The following is a 21203-nucleotide window of genomic DNA, read 5'->3' as shown; positions in this document are numbered from 1 at the left end:
ATTTTAGCTGCTACCCATTAAAAAAAGGAGTTTGGTTTACTGATATGAGTTTAAGTTCCATCTGCATTCTCCCACTTATCCTTGGCCACCAGGGGGCACCATTGCCTCTGTCCATTTTAAAGAGGTCATTCCAAAGGTCAAGATGACCTCGATGCTCAGCCTTCTCTCCCTTGTCCCCTCCAGTTCTCAGGCACTTAGTTGTATTTGGACCTAGAGTTCGCTTGGCTCCTTTATTCATCCTAATCCTTCTCCCTTAACTTTCTTCCCACCTCCCCAGGTCCCAACCATGTTCAGAGAAAGGCTCTAAGCCAGCTCCTGGGAGATACCATTTAGTCCCTTTGAGTCCTGGGCTTTCCCATTGGCCTTATAGCAGTGGATGTCAGGACTGAACAACTTCAAAATAAGTCCATAAAGTCCTCATGACACTAGGCTCCAGAACACTGTGAGCATTATTGTTCCCCACCCTTCCTCCAATCACTAAAGCTCCAAAATAGGTTACCCTTAAGGCCACTCCGTAATTATCCCTCTGGTAGCCTCACCCTGAGAATGCCTCCTGCCACTTGGGGCACTGGAGCTCAGTCCTCTGGCCTGCGGGCTAGTCTCTGTGGATAATTAACCAGAGAGAAGAAACCAGGTCAGACTATTCTAGGGTTAGGAGGAAATCCTCTGTGAGATGCTAAATTGGGAGCAAATATTGATCAGTGGAGCTTTGAAGTCACCGAGGAGATAGCTGAGGTCAGTGCTCCCCTGGGGCACTGCTTGGCTTCTCTTTATGAAGTTCTTTCCTAAGATCTACCCATCTGATCCCCAAGCCAGAGAAGCATTGGTTGGTAGGTGTAAAGCTGAGTATAAGGAAACCTGGGAAGAGAAAATGGCATTTTTCTTTCTCTTTTTCCAGGTCCAAGCTATAAACTAGGTTCTTTATAAATAGGATCTATCTAAACCTGGCTTAGATGGTACTGAGACCTTTGAACTTTGTTACTTATATGTGAGGAGGTAAAAGGGCTGTCCACTTGGGCCTTGGGTCATTCCTCTCTGCCCTTGGGTTAATGACAATGATATCTTAGGAAGGTAGAAAGGTCCTAAGTTCTTGTCTACCCAAAAGAATGAGTCAAGAATGATGTAGAAGATCACTTCAGTGCCATGGTTCATTTAATGGTCTCTGGGGAGCAGAGGATAAGAGTGTATAGAAGATAGCCAAGCAGGTATAAAGGTTCAGAGGCCCTATGGGAGTGACGGGAGTGATGTGACAAAAAGGGAGGTGATTTTGGATGAGGGGTTGGTCTGCAGCTCCTGATCTTTTGGCTAGATGTGGGGTGGACTGTTTGTGTGGGGCTATGTGACTGGAGTGGCAGTGAGACTAATACCCAGGACGCAGAGGCTCTGGACTGCGCTGGAAAGCTTCATATTAAGGGGGCGTTTGTAAGACGGGTTTCCTTGCATTAGTCACAGAACTGACAGCTGGCAAAAACCACTGGATAGTCAGGCTCCTGCCTTTGCTTTCCTTCTCCACATTCTGGGTCTGTTGGTATCTATAATACCATGGCTCACCTCAAATGATTTCCACCAAGTAGCTAAGTCTGGCATCATAGCCTGTGTCCACATGATGTCACCTCTATGGCCATTAAGTCGTTGACCAAAGACGTTGTTCAAGAAAGCACACCAAGGGATTAGGATCAGTTGCCGTGATAGTGTAGTAAGGGGTTGGCTTCCGAGGACCTTCAAAGGTCGAAGTCCTTGGGGCTTTTTCTCTAATAGCCACCTCACAATTAACCCCAAAGGTGTTAAGGATAAGGGGAAAAGCCTAAGTTAACTGAGTTCTCAGGCACATACTTAACCACCTACACGCTTCCCCCCGCCCATCCACCGTTAATTAGCTTATCCCGGACGGTCCAATCCCCCCAGCCACAACTGCTGTCAACGGCTTAGGGCCCGCCCCCCATGCACACTGAGCCAATGGCTGAGCCCGGGGCGAATCCCTTGAGAGGGTGCGGGAGCGGGTTCCGGGCGGTAGGCGGGGCCTCACTGAGGACCCCGGGCTGGGCGCCGCCGCCGGCTCGTTTACCCTTTCCCTCAGCTGCCTCCTTTCAACCTTGTTCCCCTCGTCGGCGCGGCCTCTGGTGCAGCGGCGGCGGCGGCTCCCGTTCCTACCGCAGTTCTCTTCCCTCCTTCCCTCCCCGCCAGATCCCCGAGTTCGCCCGCCATGGCTTTACTCACTGCGGCCGCCCGGCTCTTCGGAGCTAAGGTGAGCAACTAGGAGAGAGCGCGCCGTCCCAGGGTGGGGCTGAGGCGACTGCAGGCCCTCTAGCGCCGGGGTCTCCCTCCCCTACCCAGTCGCACCCCAGCGCATCTTAAAGGGGCCCTGCGCTTGGCTGGCCGCCAGCCCTGCGTGGCGCTCACAGGGTCATGTGCTTCGCTGGCCTCCCGGCCCCTGGGGGTGAGTTGAGCTCTGCACGCCCCGGCCTGCGGTCTTGGGCCGGTGGGGAGGCCGGACCCAGCTGTCACCCTGCCTGTCTGGGGTGGAAGAGGCGGGGATGCTTGGCCTTGGAAAAAGAAGGAGTGGAGAACATAGGTGTTGTGTTCCGTTGGAGTTAGGGAAAGAGCCTGTTTGGAGGAAGGGGCGGGATAAGAGAAGTGGCAGGGGTGAGCAGGTGTGCTCACTCTACCCCTGGGCCAGAGCTGGAGCCTTGGCTAATTTCGGCTTCTGCTTTGTAGAGGGGGCCTTGTCAGTTTCTGAACTGCCTGCTTCCATTTCTCCAACCCAGTTATTTAAGCCTTTAGTGACCAAGCATAGCAGTTCCTGCTAGAGGAATGCGACTCGGGTCCTCTTTGTCCTTGGGACTCTTGCACTTACTCTTTATATAGGAGGAGCTTGGGTGCGGTGGAGCGCTTGTGTGAAATCTTCTGCATGATTATCACATATGATTGGAGAAAGAACCAGAAAGGTTTTTCCCCCAAAACTGCAGGCTGATAAGTGAAGATATTGGGCAGGAAATAGTAATTCCAAGGTTACATGACCGGTCCTACTACTTGCTCACTCAGGTTTTGCTGTTGCTCTTAAGTCTGCTCTACCCAGGAGAGATTCCTCTTATTCTTTGGGGCCCCTTACTTGACTTTTGTTGCCGTTGGAATCAGGAATATTGTTGCAGGTAATTGTGCTTTCAATTTCATATTGCCAAAATTACTTTTGTCTCTGGGCAACTTGGCTCTTTAAACAGAGAAACTGGTGTGCTGAGGGAGTCCCAGCCTTCTAATCCAAGCAGGGACAGTCCCACAGGTGACCTTGACTGCTGCAAAGAACTTATACTTTCTCTTCTGCAGACAGATTAAAGTTGCCAGCACCTGAGGGGAGGAAGGGAAACCTTACAATTGTTTTGGCTTGCATGGTTGGTGATAAGGTGAAGCATGTAGGATTTACAGGTTCTTCCAGGTACTCAGCGGCAAGGTGGAGGCTGATCATTTGGGAGATACTTGTCTTACTTGACGGTAGTTTCTTCCGCTGCCAGGGAACAGGGTAAGGAAGCCTCTTGGGAAATGAAGCAAGTTCTAGATAGTGTTTTGGCAGAATAGGGGACACTATAATTAGCTCATTCCAGAGCTGCTAACCCAGACCAGGTAATCTAACCCTACAGTTTGAAAAAGCCTTTAGAATTTACATTCGAATTTATTTTGCCTCTTAAACCTCTGAGGAAACTCAGAAAGCTTTTAGGTTGACAGGGCTACCTAACTGTAGTGATCATTACTGTTTTGTTTACTTTCCTGTTAGAGACGGACCTGAGGATCCCAAAAACCTGTATATTGGAAGCCATTAGAAGGCTTTCGACCCTTAAAACTAACAAAGCCCAACAGACTGAGGAGTAGAAACTTTCTGAGATCTAAGCAGTTACAGCTAGGATACCAAGAAGCCTTTCAGTTTGTCAGCATTGCTAGCACCTGCCTGAGCTTTCCAGATTAGCCTGCAGTTTAATGGTACTCAATTTTACTTCTGCTATTAAGGTAGGCTTTAGAAGGCAAAAATAGTCTTCTAGCCTGCTACTGTGATTCTCAAGGTCAGGTGTAGTTCACTTTTCTGAGAAATTTTTTTAACCTTGCTAAGAGACACAAATACTAGTCATTGTTCTGTTGTTCCACCCAACCCACTGTCAGGTAATTTAATGAACACCTGAGTTGGAGAGACCACCTCATTCAGAGCCTTGAGATTATTTTGACTTCTTGTTTACCTGAATGAATTTCTACTAAGCAGTGGCTTTAGTATTAGCTGTGGATGCCTTAGCTTTGTGCTGTAAATACTGTCTTTTCATAGGTGATCTGGGTTGGGAATTAGAGTAGGGCCACCAATTAACTTTTGGATTCTTCATGCCAAAGTGACTTAACCAACCCTAGTTGCTTCTTGTATCATTGAGAATTGCTCCTCCAAGCTAGGATGTTTGATAACTTTGCGTAAATCAATCCAGAAGTGTTTCTAGATTATTTCTAGACTTTCTCAAGACTCTTAATACCCGTGATTCCTCTACAGCAGACGTACACCACTGCACATCTCTCCTATAAATCCTAGTCTGAAGTTGGGCTCTACAAAACTGAGTGAGTTTTGTCCTGTGAAATGTTAGTTAGGCTTAAAGCCCCAAACTTTTAAGGGCAAGCACTCAAATCTCTTTGCCTTCATTTTGATTATCAGCCTACCCAAAGTAATGGCAATTCCTTGACGCTTACTAGATGGACCAAAGATGAAAAATGGAGAATAAATCCTCATCATGTGCTAATGGTGGTATGATTGCATTTGTTCTTCCTAGTGGTCTTTAGATTGGTAGCAGGTGAATGCATGGGTGTGGGGAGGCATTGAGGTGAGCCGTGGTGAAGTGGATAATCAGAGAAGGGAAGGCTGGCATTCCTAGTTCTTAGAGTCCAAGTGGGCAGAAGGCAGGAAACCAGACTTGGTGGATCTCCCTAAAGCCACAGAGTAATTCCTTCTGCCCTCTTTTCAGTGCCCTATGTGATAGAGTTGAATAGGATTTGAGTGAAATTAAAAACAGTAGTGAGGCAGCTTTAGCAATGGCTCTTAGGATCTGACTGTCTTTCAGTTCTCCCTCAACTTGCCTAAATTCCTATATTTCTTTTAACATGTAACCATTTTTTAAAAATTAATTTTATTTATTGATTTTTGGCTGCATTGGGTCTTCGTTGCTGCGCGCAGGCTTTCTCTAGTTGCGGCAGGAGGGGGCTACTCTTTGTTGTGGTGCGCGGGCTTCTCATTGCAGAGGCTTCTCTTGTTGCAGAGCATGGCCTCTAGGTATGCGGGCTTCAGTAGTTGCGGCACGCTGGCTGAGTTGCTCCGCAACATGTGGGATCTTCCCAGACCAGGGCTCGAACCCGTGTCCCCTGCATTGGCAGGCGGATTCTTAACCACTGCGCCCCAGGGAAGTCCTTAACATGTTATCATTTAAAAAGCTCCGGACTTCCCTGGTGGCGCGGTGGTTAAGAATCTGCCTGCCAATGCAGGGGACACGGGTTCGAGCCCTGGTCCGGGAAGATCCCACATGCCGCAGAGCAGCTAAGCCCGTGCGCCACAACTACTGAAGCCCGCGTGCCTAGAGACTGTGCTCTGCAACAAGAGAAGCCACCACAATGGGAAGCTTGTGCACCGCAACGAAGAATATCCCCCGCTTGCAGCAACTACAGAAAGCCCACACGCAGCAACGAAGACCCAACGCAACCATAAATAAATAAATAAATTCATGGGGAAAAAAATCAGTTTTAAAAAAAATAAAAAAATAAAAAATAAATAAAAAATAAAAAGCTCCGTAAGTAAGTTCACAGTGGGCGTCATCACCTGAGGTGCTTCTTCACATTGCACATTCATGAATCCTACCTTCAGATTCTGATTCAGCAAAGGTGGGATGGATCTGGTAACTTGTATTTTTTCAAGTGTCTCACTTGACTGCTTGGTGATCCCCTCCTGTTGGGCCAGTAAAGCCACCAACTGTGTTTAATGTATATATGAAGCTTTGAGTGTTTTGGCTTTTTTTTTTTTTAGTGATTATTTTTAAATGACTTCAGAAGTAACTATTCTAAGAAATAGTCTGATTTAGACTATTTCTCTGGGTTTGTCTTCCTAGGCCTTTTTTTCAAATGCCTTAGGAAAAGTTTCTTGTAAATCCCTGAAACAAAGCATTGTAAGAACTAGTAGAAGTGAGGGAACAGTTTCTAGTTCCTGAAAAAGTAGTACAGTGACAGATCCTATATACTTTATTTAGTAGTGTACGCTTAGTGTGCACATAATAAGTAGATGTTCAGCAACTATTTGTTAAAGAACAGTAAGAATTTCTCTGAAAGGAAAATTAAGACTCGATTCTTTTCTGAGTCTGAATTGGTGTCCTTTCCAGTCTTCTTCACTGAATAATCAGCGAACCTTTAGCGAAGGGTCTGTTAGACAATGAGAGTTCGGCAGAATTATTAAGGAAACTCTCCTGAGTATGAAGGGCATCACAGTACGAAATCTGAAGGTTGCTCAGGCTATTAAGTGGCCTGACCAAGTAGTGCAGGCAGACTTCCAGTATCACCATTGTGAAACACAGATGTTAGATGGCTTTAGTTCTCTGACCTGGTTCTGGGGAGAGAGGAGCCTTTGTCCTATGTGTGTTCTTTTTCACTTAATGCAAGTTGTTTCTTCTGCATTGGAAGCCTTTACAGCACAAGATTTTTCCTACAGTTATTAGTGAATTATATTTGCTTCATCAACTAAGCCAGTTCTGCTGGCTTGGCAAGCTCTGATCTTTTGTTGATAAAGGACAAGGCTCTAATAAAATCAGGAGCATCTCTCACAAGTTTTTTTTAAATTAATTTTTAAATTGAGGTATAGTTGATTTACAATATTATGTTCGTTTCAGGTAAACAACATAGTGATTCAACATTTTTTAGATTATACTCCATTTATAGCTATTATAATGTATTGGCCATATTCCCTGTGCTGTACAATATATCCTTGTAGCCTATTAATTTTATACACAGTAGTCTGTAATCTCACAAGTTTGTTGTTGGAGCTCCTGGATATGTGGCAGGATATGTTCTGAATGTGCCTAGGATAGGGAATCAAAGGAAACTTGGCTTTTCCCATGTAGAGTAAGGGTCCTAGATGCGGATCGATGATGATTATAGGCTAAGAGGAATAAGAGAGAAATAACCACATTATTGAGTAAGTGCTTATCCAAATGGTATTCTACTGTTCCCAGAATTTGGGGGAGAAGGGAGTAGTTGTTTTGTTTTGTTTTTTTTTTTGGCTGCGCCGGGTCTTCCTTGCAGTGCTTGGGCTTCTCTACGGGCTCCACAGTACGTGGGCTCAGTAGTTGCAGTGCGCAGGCTTCTCTCTAGTTTGGCTCTCTAGTTGGGGTGCGCGGGCTCCAGAGTGCACAGGCTCAGTAGTTGCAGCACACGGGTTTAGTTGCCCTGTGGCATGTGGGATCTTAGTTCCCCGACCAGGGATTGAACCCGCGTCCCCTGCGTTGGAAGGCAGATTCTTAACCACTGGACCACCAGGGAAGTCCCGAGAAGGGAGTAGTTTTAATTGATTTTTGTTAAGTCATTTCGCCAATACTCTATTCCAGAAATACCCTAAGTATTATAAGCAAGTCTTCGGCAGAATTTCCTACATGTATTATTTGTCCTTTTCCTCCCTTGGCCCTTTAAGATAGAGATTCCTTTAATTATATTTTTACATCGTAGCATAGCACATTTGAGAGCTACAGCCCATTTCTATCAATAATAGCCAGCTCACGAAAAGAGTTATTGCAAGGGGTGGCAGCATATGAGGTTTGAAAATCCTTTTAGTGATTGCGATACCCCCATCCTATAGAGAATCCTGACTGTCAGACATTGCGAGCCAGGCCCTTATCTTTGGAAGTAGCTCTCTCCATCTCTCCCCATGAAGGAGCTGACCTATTGAGTGAGGTGACTCCCTGATTCACCTGACAGGTGCTGTTCCAGTAGGATGACTTTACACGTGGCATGCAACCAGAAGCCAAAAGCCCCGTTGCCACACCTCCAGAACTGGGGGAGGAGCTGGGAGGTGAAAGTTCAGGGATGACTCAGAGATTTGTAATCTGCCTGTTGCATCTGTGAGTATAGCCTGGATGTACTATACAAAGCCATTTAGCAGCTTTCCTTGGCAGCCAGGAGTAGATGAAATGAGGTATGTAGCCTAGGGTATGACAGTCCTCTAACATCTCCTGTCTAGATTTGCTTGCTGGTGGGGATTATGGTTAGTTAAATTTGTTTCCTCTCCTTGAGACTCTTCTCTTGGTCAGGAGGCCCTTAGGAAATTGGGGCTTTATTTCCTGTTCTACAGCTAGAGGGAATTATCCATTCACCCCTTCCTCAGGCTTGACTGCCTCTTTCCTGGGATCCAACTCCATGAGAGAGTTGTGACACGAGTTGGTAGGTAATAGGCCAACACATTTCTCAGAAACAAATATCTATTGATCTCAGCTATACAGAAGGCACTGTTCTAGTTGCCTTCATGCAAATGATTTCATATAGTCTACTTGTCTACCCCGCAGTTGGCTTTGTTTTTACCAGTTTAGAGGTGTGAAAATTGAAACTAGAAGTTAGGTCATACAGCCATGGTAGCACAGCAGGATAGTGGCAGAACCTGGATTTAGGACTTGACCCTTGATAACACCATATCCCAGGCTCTTTATATTCTGCCCTTCTGCTTCCTTGCTTAATGCTTTAAACCATGGATGTTTCTTAAACTTTATTGTTCATAGGAATCACTTAGTGAGTTTGTTAAACTGGAGATTTGGATTCAGTAGGTCTGAGGTGGGGCCCAAGATTCTGCATGTCTGACAAGCTCCAGGTAATGCTTATATTGCTGGCTAGGCAGTCATATTTTAAATAGCAAGGCTTTTGAGTACCTTTACATATGTGTCCTTGTTGGAGCCTTAGAATCAGACTTTGAGCTAAGTAGCTTGAGTGTTATCCTAAATGTGGAGAGGGAAAGGGAAACAGTAGTTAGTTGTTTGCTTTGGATGTCTCAGTTATTTAGTAATGCAGCTGCGACTAGAACCCAAATTTCCTTTCCTAATTCCAAGGCATGTGCTTTGTGCTCTGTCTTCTACATCATTAGATAAAGTTGTCCTAACTTGAATTTTTCCTATTCTAGCCTTTTGGGCGGTCATATCAATGAATTGCTGCTTTTAAAATCCTTCATATTTCTTTAGTTTTTTCCCTAGGCTGCAGGGTGAGCTAAAATATGACTAAATTTGACATTGAAGGGTGCTAGAAAGTGGCCATACTATTTGATTTTCTACATTTATTATATAACAAATACAGAGCACTTGCTGTGTGTCAGGCATGGTTTTAAGTAAATATTGACCTAATTAATTCTCATAGCAATGCTTTGAGGTAGGTACTATTATTGTTCCCATTTTACAAATATTTTCTCAGGTCCTTTCTCTCTCTCTCTCTCTCTCCCCCCTTCTGGGACCCGTATAATGCGAATGTTGGTGCGTTTAACGTTGTCCCAGAGGTCTCCTAGACTGTCTTCATTTCTTTCCATTCTTTTTTCTTTATTCTGTTCTGCGGCAGTGATTTCCACCATTTTGTCTTCTAGCTTGCTTATCCGTTCTTCTGTCTCACTTATTCTGCTACTGATTCCTTCTAGTGCATTTTTTGTTTCAGTTATTGTATTGTTTATCTCTGTTTGTTCTTTAGTTCTTCTAGGTCTTTGTTAAACGTTTCTTGTATCTTTTAGATCTGTGCCTCTATTCTTTTTCCAAGATCTTGGATCATCTTTACTGTCATTACTCTGAATTCTTTTTGGGTAGATTGTTCTCATTTTACAGATAAGGAAATTGAAGCACAGAAAGATTAAATGACTTAGCTAGGGTCACACAGCCAGAAGTGTAGGAACAGAATATACTAGCTTTATTCTATAGCTACATAGCCACGCTCTCCACACACTAGCACTGCTTTGCAAATTGGAGATCTGGCTAAGAAGTGTTGCTGATGGAGGTTAGGGACAGTTGAGATCAGCTCTCCTTAAGTTACTTTTGAGTTGCCTCATTAAATAGCAAAGACACTCTATACAAAGGAAATTAAGACTTTGCTGGTGGTGGAAGTGGGGTGATAGTTTAGTTGCAAGTTCCTCTTCCCTAACCATTCCTTTAAAGTAGCATTCATATAAACAGATCTGAGAATGGACTATATAACTAAGCAGCAGTCATGACCTATCTGACGCCTTTAAATGATGTTTCATTCTTACAGCCTTGTTAGGTGACCTTCCACCCTTTTCTTTCCGATTTCTTTTTTTCTTTTTTTTACCTTAAATGAAGTAAAAGGAGAGGGAAGCTTATTGATTCTAGTAGTTCTCTCTCACAAGGGGAAAAAACTTTTTGTCTGGCTCTCATTCTGTGTGCTGAGCTTGGATAGATTTTTTTCTTTTGCCTAAGATTTAACTTTAAACTATTCTTCTTATAATCCTTCCTCTTGCCAATGAAGCAGCCAGCCATTACAGAAACTTCAGCATGGTTTAGAAGTGGAAAAATTATCATTATGGAAAGATTTCAACTTCTTTTTTCTCTATGATGGTATGTTCCCTATAGCCTCTTTAAAAACAAAACAGAACCACAACAACCAACTACCCACAGTTAAAAGGTCTGTTGAGTGCTGATGTGGTCTCTGGGAGTTGGGGCCTCTATTATAGGGAATCTGTGGGACCATGGAGCATGGAATAGCTTGAACATGGTTAGCACTGTAGAACAATAGTTTGAACTTATTCACAGGTTTTCCCTTGTTCACTTTTTGGTGACTAGTAAGAAAAAGCAAAGTTCTTTCTTTCTTTTTTTTTTTTAATTAATTAATTTATTTGGCTGCCTCGGATCTCCGTTGCAGCACGCAGGATCTTTGTTCAGGCATGTGGGGTCTTTAGTTGTGGCATGCAGACTCTTTAGTTGTGGCATATGGGATCTAGTTCCCTGACCAGGGATTGAACCCAGGCCCCCTGCATTGGGAGTGCGGAGTCTTAGCCACTGGACCACCAGGGAAGTCCCCAGGAACGTTATTTCTTGAGTGCTGCGTCCAGCTCCCATGCGCCCTGTGTAAGATGAACAGCCTAAAGGGCTGTTTGTGCTGCGTGCTTTCTGCCCAAATGGTCCTCAGTGAGCTAGAGGGGATTCTTTAGGAAGTTAATGAAAGGAGTTGCAGGCAGCCCTGGTTAACAAGTTGAGGTGTTCCCCCTTTGTTTTAGGGCCATATTAGCTTGTCTTCTGCTCTCTGAATTTAGCTTTGGATTGATTCTTTTTTAAATAACATTTTCTGAAGGGTCTCTTCCCTTTTCATTTCTCCCTCCTGCCCCAACAGAAAGAGGGGTACTAACTTCTAAAAAGCCTCAGGCTCTACTAACTCTCACCTTAGGCATGTAGTGTTTTGGAATTTATACAGTAGCACTAGTTCAAATGATTTTCAGCACGACCAGACAGCAATGCAATACAGTCGGCTCTTTGTGGGTTCTGCATCTGTGGGTTCTGCATCCACAGGTTCTGCGTCTGTGGGTACAACCAACTGTGGATCAAAAATACTTTTTAAAAAAATTCCAGTGGGGTTTCCCTGGTGGCGCAGTGGTTAAGAATCCACCTGCCAATGCAGGGGACACGGGTTTGAGCCCTGGTCCGGGAAGATCACACATGCCGTGGAGCAACTAAGCCTGTGCACCACAGCTACTGAGCCTGCGCTCTAGAGCCCACGAGCCACAACTACTGAGCCCACGTGCCACAACTACTGAAGCCCACATTCCTAGAGCCTGTGCTCCGCAACAAGAGAAGCCACTGCAATGAGAAGCCCGCGCGCCGCAACAAAGAGTAGCCCCCGCTCGCCACAACTAGGGAAAGCCTGCACGCAGCAACAGAGACCCAGTGCAGTCAAAAATAAATAAATTAATTAAAAATTCCAGAAAGTTCCAAAAAGTAAAACTTGAATTTGCCACGTGCTGACAACGATTTGCATAACATTTACTTTGTATTTACAACTATATAGCATTTATAGTGCATTAGGTATTTTAAGTAATTTAGAGATGATTTAAAGTATATGGAAGGGGGCTTCCCTGGTGGCTCAGTGGTTAAGAATCCGCCTGCCAATGCAGGGGACACGGGTTCAAGCCCTGGTCTGGGAAGATCCCACATGCCCCGGAGCAATGAAGCCCGTGTGCCACAACTACTGAGCCTGCACTCTAGAGCCTGCGAGCCACAACTACTGAAGCCCGCATGCCTAGAGCCCATGCTCCGCAACAAGAGAAGCCACCACAATGAGAACCCCATGCACCGCAACGAAGAGTAGCCCCTGCTTGCCGCAACTAGGGAAAGCACGCACGCAGCAAGGAAGACCCAACGCCGCCAAAAATAAAAAATAAATAAATAAATTTTTAAAAAAAGAAAAAAAAATAAAGTATATGGAAGGGGACTTCCCTGGTGGTGCAGTGGTTAGGAAAACGCCTGCCACAAGAATATACCATGGAGAAAAGACAGCCTCTTCAATAAGTGGTGCTGGGAAAACTGGATAGCTACATGTAAAAGAATGAAATTAGAATACTCCCTAACACCATACCCAACAAGAAACTCAAAATGGATTAAAGACCTAAATGTAAGGCTAGACACTATAAAACTCTTAGAGGAAAACTTAGGCAGAACACTCTATGACATAAATCACAGCAAGATCCTTTTTGACCCACCTCCTAGAGAAATGGAAATAAAAACAAAAATAAACAAATGGGACCTAATGAAACTTCAAAGCTTTTGCACAGCAAAGGAAACCATAAACAAGATGAAAAGACAACCCTCAGAATGGGAGAAAATATTTGCAAATGAAGCAACTGACAAAGGATTAATCTCCAGAATTTACAAGCAGCTCATGCAGTTCAATATCAAAACAACAAACAACCCAATCCAAAAATGGGCAGAAGACCTAAATAGACATTTCTCCAAAGAAGATACACAGATTGCCAAAAAACACATGGAAGGATGCTCAACCTCACTAATCATTAGAGAAATGCAAATCAAAACTACAGTGAGGTATTACCTCACACCAGTCAGAATGGTCATCATCAAAAAATCTACAAACAATAAATGGTGGAGAGGGTGTGGAGAAAAGGGAACCCTCTTGCACTGTTGGTGGGAATGTAAATTGATACTGCCACTATGGAGAACAGTATGGAGGTTCCTTAAAATACTAAAAACAGAACTACCATACGACCCAGCAATCCCACTACTGGGCATATACCCTGAGAAAACCATAATTCAAAAAGACACATGCACCCCAATGTTCATTGCAGCACTATTTACAATAGCCAGCTCATGGAAGCAACCTAAATGCCCATCAACAGACGAATGGATAAAGAAGATGTGGTACATATATACAATGGAATATTACTCAGCCATAAAAAGGAACGAAATTGAGTCATTTGTTGAGACGTGGATGGATCTAGAGACTGTCATACAGAGTGAAGTAAGTCAGAAAGAGAAAAACAAATATTGTATATTAACGCATGTATGTGGAACCTAGAAAAATGGTACAGATGAACCGGTTTGCAGGGCAGAAGTTGAGACACAGATGTAGAGAACAAACGTATGGACACCAAGAGGGGAAAACCGCGGTGGGGTGGGGATGGTGATGTGCTGAATTGGGCGATTGGGATTGACATGTATACACTGATGTGTATAAAATTGATGACTGATTAAAAAAAAAAATTAAAAAAAAAAGAAGAGTCATGTACTACAAGGTTCATTGCAGCTCCATTTACAATAGCCAGGACATGGGAGCAACCTAAGTGTCCATCGACAGATAAATGGATAAAGAAGATGAGGCACATATATACAATGGAATATTACTCAGCCATAAAAAGAAACGAAATTGTTATTTGTAGTGAGGTGGATGGACCTAGAGTCTGTCATACAGAGTGGGGTAAGTCAGAAAGAGAAAAACAAATCCTGTATGCTAACACATATATATGGAATCTAAAAAAAGAAAAAAGAAAAAATGGTTCTGAAGAACCTAGCGGCAGGACAGGAATAAAGATGCTGATGTAGAGAATGGACTTGAGGACACGGGGAGGGGGAGGGGTAAGCTCGGACGAAGTGAGAGAGTGACATGGACTTGTATATACTACCAAATGTAAAATAGCTAGTGGGAAGCAGCCACAGGGAGATCAGCTCAGTGCTTTGTGACCACCTAGAGGGGTGGGATAGGGAGGGTGGGAGGGAGACGCAAGAGGGAGGAGATACGGGGATATATGTATATGTATAGCTGACTCACTTTGTTATAAAGCAGAAACTAACATGCCATTGTAAAGCAATTATATTCCAATAAAGATGTTTAAAAAAAAAAAAGAATCCGCCTGCCAGTGAGAGGGACACGGGTTCGATCCCTGGTCTGGGAGGATCCCACATGCTGCGGAGCAGCTAAGCCCGTGTGCCACAACTACTGAGCCTGCGCTCTAGAGCCCACAAGCCACAACTACTGAAGCCCGTGCACCTAGAGCCCTGCTCTGCAACAAGAGAAGCCACCGCAATTAGAAGCCTGCGCATTGCAATGAAGAGTAGCCCCCCGCTCACCCACCACTAGAGAAAGCCTGTGTGCAGCAAAGAAGTATACGGAAGGATGTGCTTAGGTTATATGCAAATACTACAACATTTTATATAAGGAACTTGAGCTTCCTCGGATTTTGGTTATGTGTTGGGGGTAGGGGGTCCTGGAACCAATCCCCCCTTGAATACTGAGAGATGACTGTAGTTAATAGAAAAGGTGTCTCTGACCTTTTGGTGAAAGGAGGAGAGGTGTAGACTTTCTCCACAGTTTGTGTGTGTGTGTGTGTGTGTGTAATCTTTAGTTTGCATGGTGCTTCCACATCCATTGTAATTTAATCATCACAAGGCAACCAACCCTGTGACATATGTGGTAGGTATCAGCACCATTTAATTGATGAGGACACTGGGGCTTATTTTGACAATCTCATTTTATCTTCAGAATAATCTTGTGGGGACTTCCCTGGTGGTCCAGTGCTTAAGACTCCATGCTCTAATGCAGGGGGCACAGGTTCGATGCCTGGTCAGGGAACTAAGATCCCACGTGCCACGCACAGCCAAAAAATAAAAAAGAGAAAAAAAATCTTGTGAAGAAAAGTCAACCTCCTTGCCTCACTCCTTACAACTTGGTAGTAGTATAACTGGTTGTCTTTTTCTTTTTTTTTTAAACACTACAAGTTAGGCATTATTTTTATTTTTGTTTGTTTATTTAGCTGTGCTGGGTCTTCATTACGGTGTGCATGCTTCTCTAGTTGTAGTACACGGGCTCAGTAGTTGTGGTGTGCAGGCTCTCTAGTTGTGGCCTGCAGTCTTAGTTGCCCTGCAGCATGTGGGATCTTAGTTCCCCAACCAGGGATCGAACCTGTGTCCCCTGCATTGGAAGGTGGATTCTGGACCACCAGGGAAGTCCCTGGTTGTCTTTTTCAAAGGCAGTGTTGAACTTTCTGTTGCAACTCGGCAATCTTCATAGAAAGTTGTTTTTCTTGGGGGGAAAAATCTATCTCTAAACATAGTCTAGCTACACTGTTTATATTTACAATTGCCAAGATATGGAAGCAACCTAAGTGTCCATCAAGAGAGGAATGGATAAAGAAGCTGTGTTGTATATATACAATGGAATACTACCCAGCCATAAAAAAGAGTGAAATTTTGCCATTTGCAGCAACATGGATGGACTTGGAGTATATTATGTGAGTGAAATAAGTCAGAGAAAGACAGATACTGATCGCTTATATGTGGAATCTAAAAAAGAAAACTAGTGACTATAACAAAAAAGAAAAAGACACTGATATAGAGAATAAACTATAGTGGTACAGTGTGGGGAGGGGAAAGATGGGGTAGGGGATTAAGAGATCCAAACTACGTATAAAATAAACTATAAGGATATATTGTACAGCACAGGAAATATAGCCAGTATTGTATAAAAACTATAAATGGAATATAACCTTTAAAAATTGTGAATCAGGGGACTTCCCTGGTGGTCAGTGGTAAAGAATCCACCTCCAATGCAGGGGACGCGGGTTCGATCCCTGGTCAGGGAACTAAGATCCCACATGCTGTGGGGCATCTAAGCCCGCATGCCACAATTACCGAGCTCGCGCACCTCAACTAGAGCCCACGTGCCTCAAACTACAGAGCCCACGCGCCCTGGAGCCTGTGTGCCACAACTAGAGAAGAGAAAACCCGCAGGCCACAGCTAGGGAGAAGCCCGCGCACCACAATGAAGAGCTCTCACGCCACGATGGAAGATCCTGGGTGCCGCATCTAAGACCCCAGTGCAGCCAAAAATAAATAAAATAAGTAATAAATCTTTAAAAAAAAATTGTGAATCACTATGTTGTATACCTGAAACTTATATAATACAGTACATCAACTATACCTCAATTTAAAAAAAAATTCCTTTGGTACAGGTGTGTAGGTGATAAACTCTCAGCTTTCGTTTACCTGAAATGTCTTTATTTCACCCCCTTTAAGATTTCTTCCTCACCTGGGTACACAACTCTAGCTTAGTAATTATTTTCTCTCAATATTTTAAAGATAATTTACCAGTTTTCTAGTTTCCATTGCTGTTGTTGAGCAGTCTGTTGGTTGTTACTTTGTAGATATTCTGTTTTCTCTGTGCTTTTTCCAGGAGCATATCAGGTAGTGTTGTAAAAGGCTGCTTCCACCTGTGGCCTCTCCTAGACTGGAGAGGTTGATGTGTTGCCAAAAGACTAGGTGCTGAAGAAACCTTACCAGCTGGGTTAAGTAATTGATCAGTTTCCTCATTTGCTTTTCTCAGAGCTATTGTCGACTAGAGTGGGATGGACTGGGTACTTTAACAACTGCCTCTCTGAAGTTTTTTCTGTGCCTAACAAAGCCCAGCCGTAGAACCCAGGTGATCGGAGAGTCTCTTCAGGGAATGCTAATGAAGCTGTTGCTTCCAGACTGGTAACTCTTTCCAGGTTGCTCAAGGCCTTTTATAGCTTTCTTATGTCAAACTGTCCTTAGAGGCTAAAATGAAGAGAGGTTGAGTCACTATAACTCCTTTTTAATACATAGGAGGGAGGACGATTGCATAAGGTTTTGTGTTTTCTTTGCAGAATGCATCCTGTCTTGTTCTTGCTGCCCGGCATGCCAGTGCTTCTTCCACGGTAAGGTTTGGAAAAGAGGACTGAGAATCATTGAGGCAGCTTGACCCTGGGATGGGGAGGGGTGGTGGGCTACTACCCAGCCTCTCATCATTATCCTGAGTATCTCCTGGAGGTTTCCAGTTGTTATTATTGTTACAACTATTATCACTACTACTACTTTAAGATAGCTAAAGCACTGTGGACATGATAAGGACTGTGGGGTTTTGGCTGGGAAAAGTAGCTCTGTAATGTACTTCAACAAAAGTACCATTCTCTTCAGTGACTATCTGTCCCATACAAGGAAATGTTGGAGCTTATGGTGTTGGTTAGAAATTAGACTATTCTTAAGTTTATAATTTAATGGCAGTAAGTAATTCACATTATTGGGCAACCATCATCACTATTCATGGCCAAAACTTTCATCTTCCTGAATTGAAACTGTACCCGTTAAACAACTCCCCATTCCCTTCTTGTTCTGCCTAATTCTTTTGCCCTCATCTGTATAGAGAAGTTGACCAGACTTCCCTGGCAGGTAGAGAAAGCCAAATTCTAAAAATCAGTCTTAACATACCTACTTTGCAGAAATCTAATCAATATTTTGATCATCACTTAGCCTCTCTACTTCTCTTTTTAGAATTTGAAAGACATATTGGCTGATCTGATACCTAAGGAGCAGGCCAGAATTAAGACCTTCAGGCAGCAACATGGCAAGACGGTGGTGGGCCAAATCACTGTGGACATGGTAAGGGTTGTAGCGTTTTGCCTGCAAAAAGTAGCTCTGTAATATGATTCAACAAATGTACCATCCTCTTCACTGATTGTTCAAAGCAGTCTGTCCCATATAAGGAAATGTTGAAGCTTACGGAGTTTGTTAGAAATTAGACTGTTCTTTTCTATAAATTTAATAGTTGAGGCTAACCTAATTCATGTATGGGAGGGATAAATGAAGTTTTTATTCCTCTTCCCAACCCCTTAGCTTTTGGGCCCAAGGCTCTCTGTCTTTGAGTTGATGCTGTGCTGATCATCCAGTTAAACCACAGCTCTAGCAGGCCTTCTAGAACAGCTTTAGGATGGTTTCTTCTTCAGTCCTAAGAGTCTAAGCAGCTCAGATGATAATTTCACAACAGTGTTTAGCCATTGGTCTCCACCTCCTTTCCCTACAGTCAATCCCATTCTGTTTACTTCGGTTGGTGGGACTGAGGGGATAAGAATGGGCAGGAGAAAAAAAAAATACGAAAAGGGAGCAGAGGCAAAAATACTAACTAAAGGTAGTGATTTCTCAACTTAAAAAATTCATTTCCAGCGTTAGCAGTCTTCCTTTCAAAGTTCCATTCTATAGTAAGTTAACTCCTCAGAAATCTTCCCCCAAATGAAGTCTTGCAAGTCAGAGAATAAATTTCCTCTCCCAGATCCCATGAAGCACTAACAAGCTCCAGCCTGAATTATTCAGACATCCTCTTCTTTTCTTTAGATGTATGGTGGCATGAGAGGCATGAAGGGATTGGTATATGAAACATCAGTTCTTGATCCTGATGAGGTAAGAGACCCTCATATCAATCACTAATAATCGCTGATTTTACTGACCATTGTGCGCACCATGGATTAGACCAGTGGTCCCCAACCTTTTTTTGCACCAGGGACCAGTTTTGTGGAAGACAGTTTTTCCGTGGATGGGTTGGGGGTGATGATTTCTGGATGATTCAAGCATATTACATTTACTATGCACTTTATTTCTATTATTATTACATTGTAATATATAATGAAATAATTATTCAACTCACCATAATGCTGACAGGAGGCGGAGCTCAGGCAGTAATGCCAGTGATGGGGAGTGGCTGTAAATACAGGTGAAGCTTCACTCGCTTGCCCGCCGCTCACCCCCTGCTGTGCAGCCTGGTTCCTAAGAGACCACGGACCAGCACCGGGGTTCCGGGGACCTCTGGCTTAGACCACTAAGGGTAAGGAGAACAAAATAAAGCACCTACCTGTATATTTTGGAAGGTGAAAGTAGGTATATATGGAATAACTGAAGAGCGAGTTTACCTTTTTAATATATCAACTAGTAAAGCTAAAAGTACAAAGCAGGAGTAAGTTATCTAAAGATTTGCGCTTTAAAAGTTCTAACTTGGTGACAGGTCTGATGAAAGTGGGATCAGTCAGTTGTGTGACTTTGAGGCTAACAAATTTAAGAGTTGTAATCCTTACTCTTCTCCTTCAAGGGCATCCGTTTTCGAGGCTACAGTATCCCTGAATGCCAGAAACTGCTGCCCAAGGCTAAGGGTGGGGAAGAACCCCTGCCAGAGGGCTTATTTTGGCTGCTGGTAACTGGACAAATCCCAACAGAGGAACAGGTAAGCAGAAGGACACTAGCACTTCTCATTCCCCTCCTTCTTTGCCTTTTTCTAATCTCAGACACTGAATTCTGATCTGGTTATGGGTGGTAGTTTATAGAGGGGAAGGAATCAGAGCAGAGTTCTGCTGTATAAGTGGACTGTATTGAATTCTCTTGGATTTTCTTTACTCAGAGGTCACTGTCTTTTTATTTTATTTTTTTATTTTTAATTTTGGCTGCACCACACAGCTTGCAAGATCTTATTTCCCAGGAATTGAACCTGGGCCCCCAGCAGTGAGAGTGCCGAGTCCTAACCACTAGACCGCCAGGGAATTCCCATTGTTTTTTTATTTCTCTTCTTTTTCTTTTTTCCTTGCCTAGTGTTTTGAGCAATGTCTCCCTTTCACAGGTATCTTGGCTCTCAGAAGAGTGGGCAAAGAGGGCAGCTCTGCCTTCCCATGTGGTCACCATGCTGGACAACTTTCCCACTAATCTACACCCCATGTCTCAGCTCAGTGCAGCCATTACAGCTCTCAACAGTGAAAGCAACTTTGCCCGAGCATATGCAGAGGGTGTCAACCGAACCAAGTACTGGGAGGTAGGAAACTTTGCTGTGATGATTGATGTTTGATGGAGATTCAAAGGACTTGAGTGTGAAGGAAGAAAAAGGAATGTAGAATCCTTAGGAAAATTACTACCCTGAGTTATGCCAGAAACTCATTTAACAAAATTTTACTGTAGGCTTGCTTTTTATCCGTCTTAGGAATTACAAAGATAAATGAAGCACGCTTTCTATCACCAAGGTTATTGATTTAGTTAGGGTGATATACACATAAAAAAGAAACTACGGGCTTCCCTGGTGGCGCGGTGGTTGAGAATCCGCCTGCCAATGCAGGGGACATGGGTTCGAGCCCCGGTCCGGGAGGATCCCACATGCCACAGAGCAACTGGGCCTGTGTGCCACAACTACTGAGTCACGCACCATAGCTGCTGAGCCTGCACGCCACAACTACTGAGGCCCATGTGCCTAGAGCCCGTGCTCCACAACAGGAGAGGCTGCCACAGAGAAGCCCATGCACCACAATGAAGAGTAGCCCCCGCTTGCCGCAGCTAGAGAGAGCCCACGCACAGCAGCGAAGACCCAGTGCAGCCAAAAATAAATATAAATAAAATAAATCAATTTATAAAAAAAAAGAAACTACAATTCAGTACTCTTGCTGGAATAGAGGTGTGTACGCTGTGCTGTTGGAACATTGAAAAAGATGTGACTTAACCACAGGGCCCCTGAGGAAGGTTTTTTTGTTTTTTGTTTTTTGTTTTAATTTATTTATTTTTTGGCTGCGTTGGGTCTTCATTGCTGTGCGCGGGCTTTCTCTAGTTGCGGTGAGCAGGGGCTACTGTTTGTTGCAGTGTGCGGGCTTCTCATTGGAGTGGCTTCTCTTGTTGCGGAGCATGGGCTCTAGGCGCGGGGGCTTCAGTAGTTGTGGCTCGCAGGCTCTAGAGCGCAGGATCAGTAGTTGTGGCGCACGGGCTTAGTTGCTCTGTGGCATGTGGGATCTTCCCAGACCAGGGCTCGAACCCGTGTCCCCTGCATTGGCAGGCGGATTCTTAACCACTGCGCCACCAGGGAAGCCCCTGAGGAAGGTTTTGCAGAGTAGTCTCACTCTGGCCCCAAAGGGTCCCTTCTCCTCTTCA

General features: G+C 44.0%; 2 protein-coding genes across 2 annotated transcripts in view; one reads left to right on the top strand and one right to left on the bottom strand.

The window, feature by feature from the left end:
* Nucleotides 1–2018: 2018 nt before the first annotated feature.
* Nucleotides 2019–21203, top strand: part of CS (citrate synthase) — a 27801-nt gene continuing 8616 nt past the window's right edge. Inside the window, exons 1-6 of the mRNA XM_082351000.1 lie at nucleotides 2019–2245; nucleotides 17147–17197; nucleotides 17811–17918; nucleotides 18648–18713; nucleotides 19396–19527; nucleotides 19918–20106. Coding sequence (XP_082207126.1) covers nucleotides 2204–2245; nucleotides 17147–17197; nucleotides 17811–17918; nucleotides 18648–18713; nucleotides 19396–19527; nucleotides 19918–20106 — 588 coding nt within the window. The 5' untranslated portion in view covers nucleotides 2019–2203. The remainder of the gene's footprint in view (nucleotides 2246–17146; nucleotides 17198–17810; nucleotides 17919–18647; nucleotides 18714–19395; nucleotides 19528–19917; nucleotides 20107–21203) is intronic.
* Nucleotides 18742–21203, bottom strand: part of COQ10A (coenzyme Q10A) — a 15334-nt gene continuing 12872 nt past the window's right edge. Inside the window, exon 6 of the mRNA XM_082351084.1 lies at nucleotides 18742–19128. Within this exon, the coding sequence (XP_082207210.1) occupies nucleotides 19077–19128 (52 nt within the window). The 3' untranslated portion in view covers nucleotides 18742–19076. The remainder of the gene's footprint in view (nucleotides 19129–21203) is intronic.

The sequence above is a fragment of the Balaenoptera borealis genome, assembly GCF_965194805.1.
Source record: "Balaenoptera borealis genome assembly, chromosome: 13".
Taxonomy (NCBI): Eukaryota; Metazoa; Chordata; class Mammalia; order Artiodactyla; family Balaenopteridae; genus Balaenoptera; species Balaenoptera borealis.
Note: the sequence above shows the minus strand (reverse complement) of the source record. Positions and strands in the feature narration are given on the sequence as shown.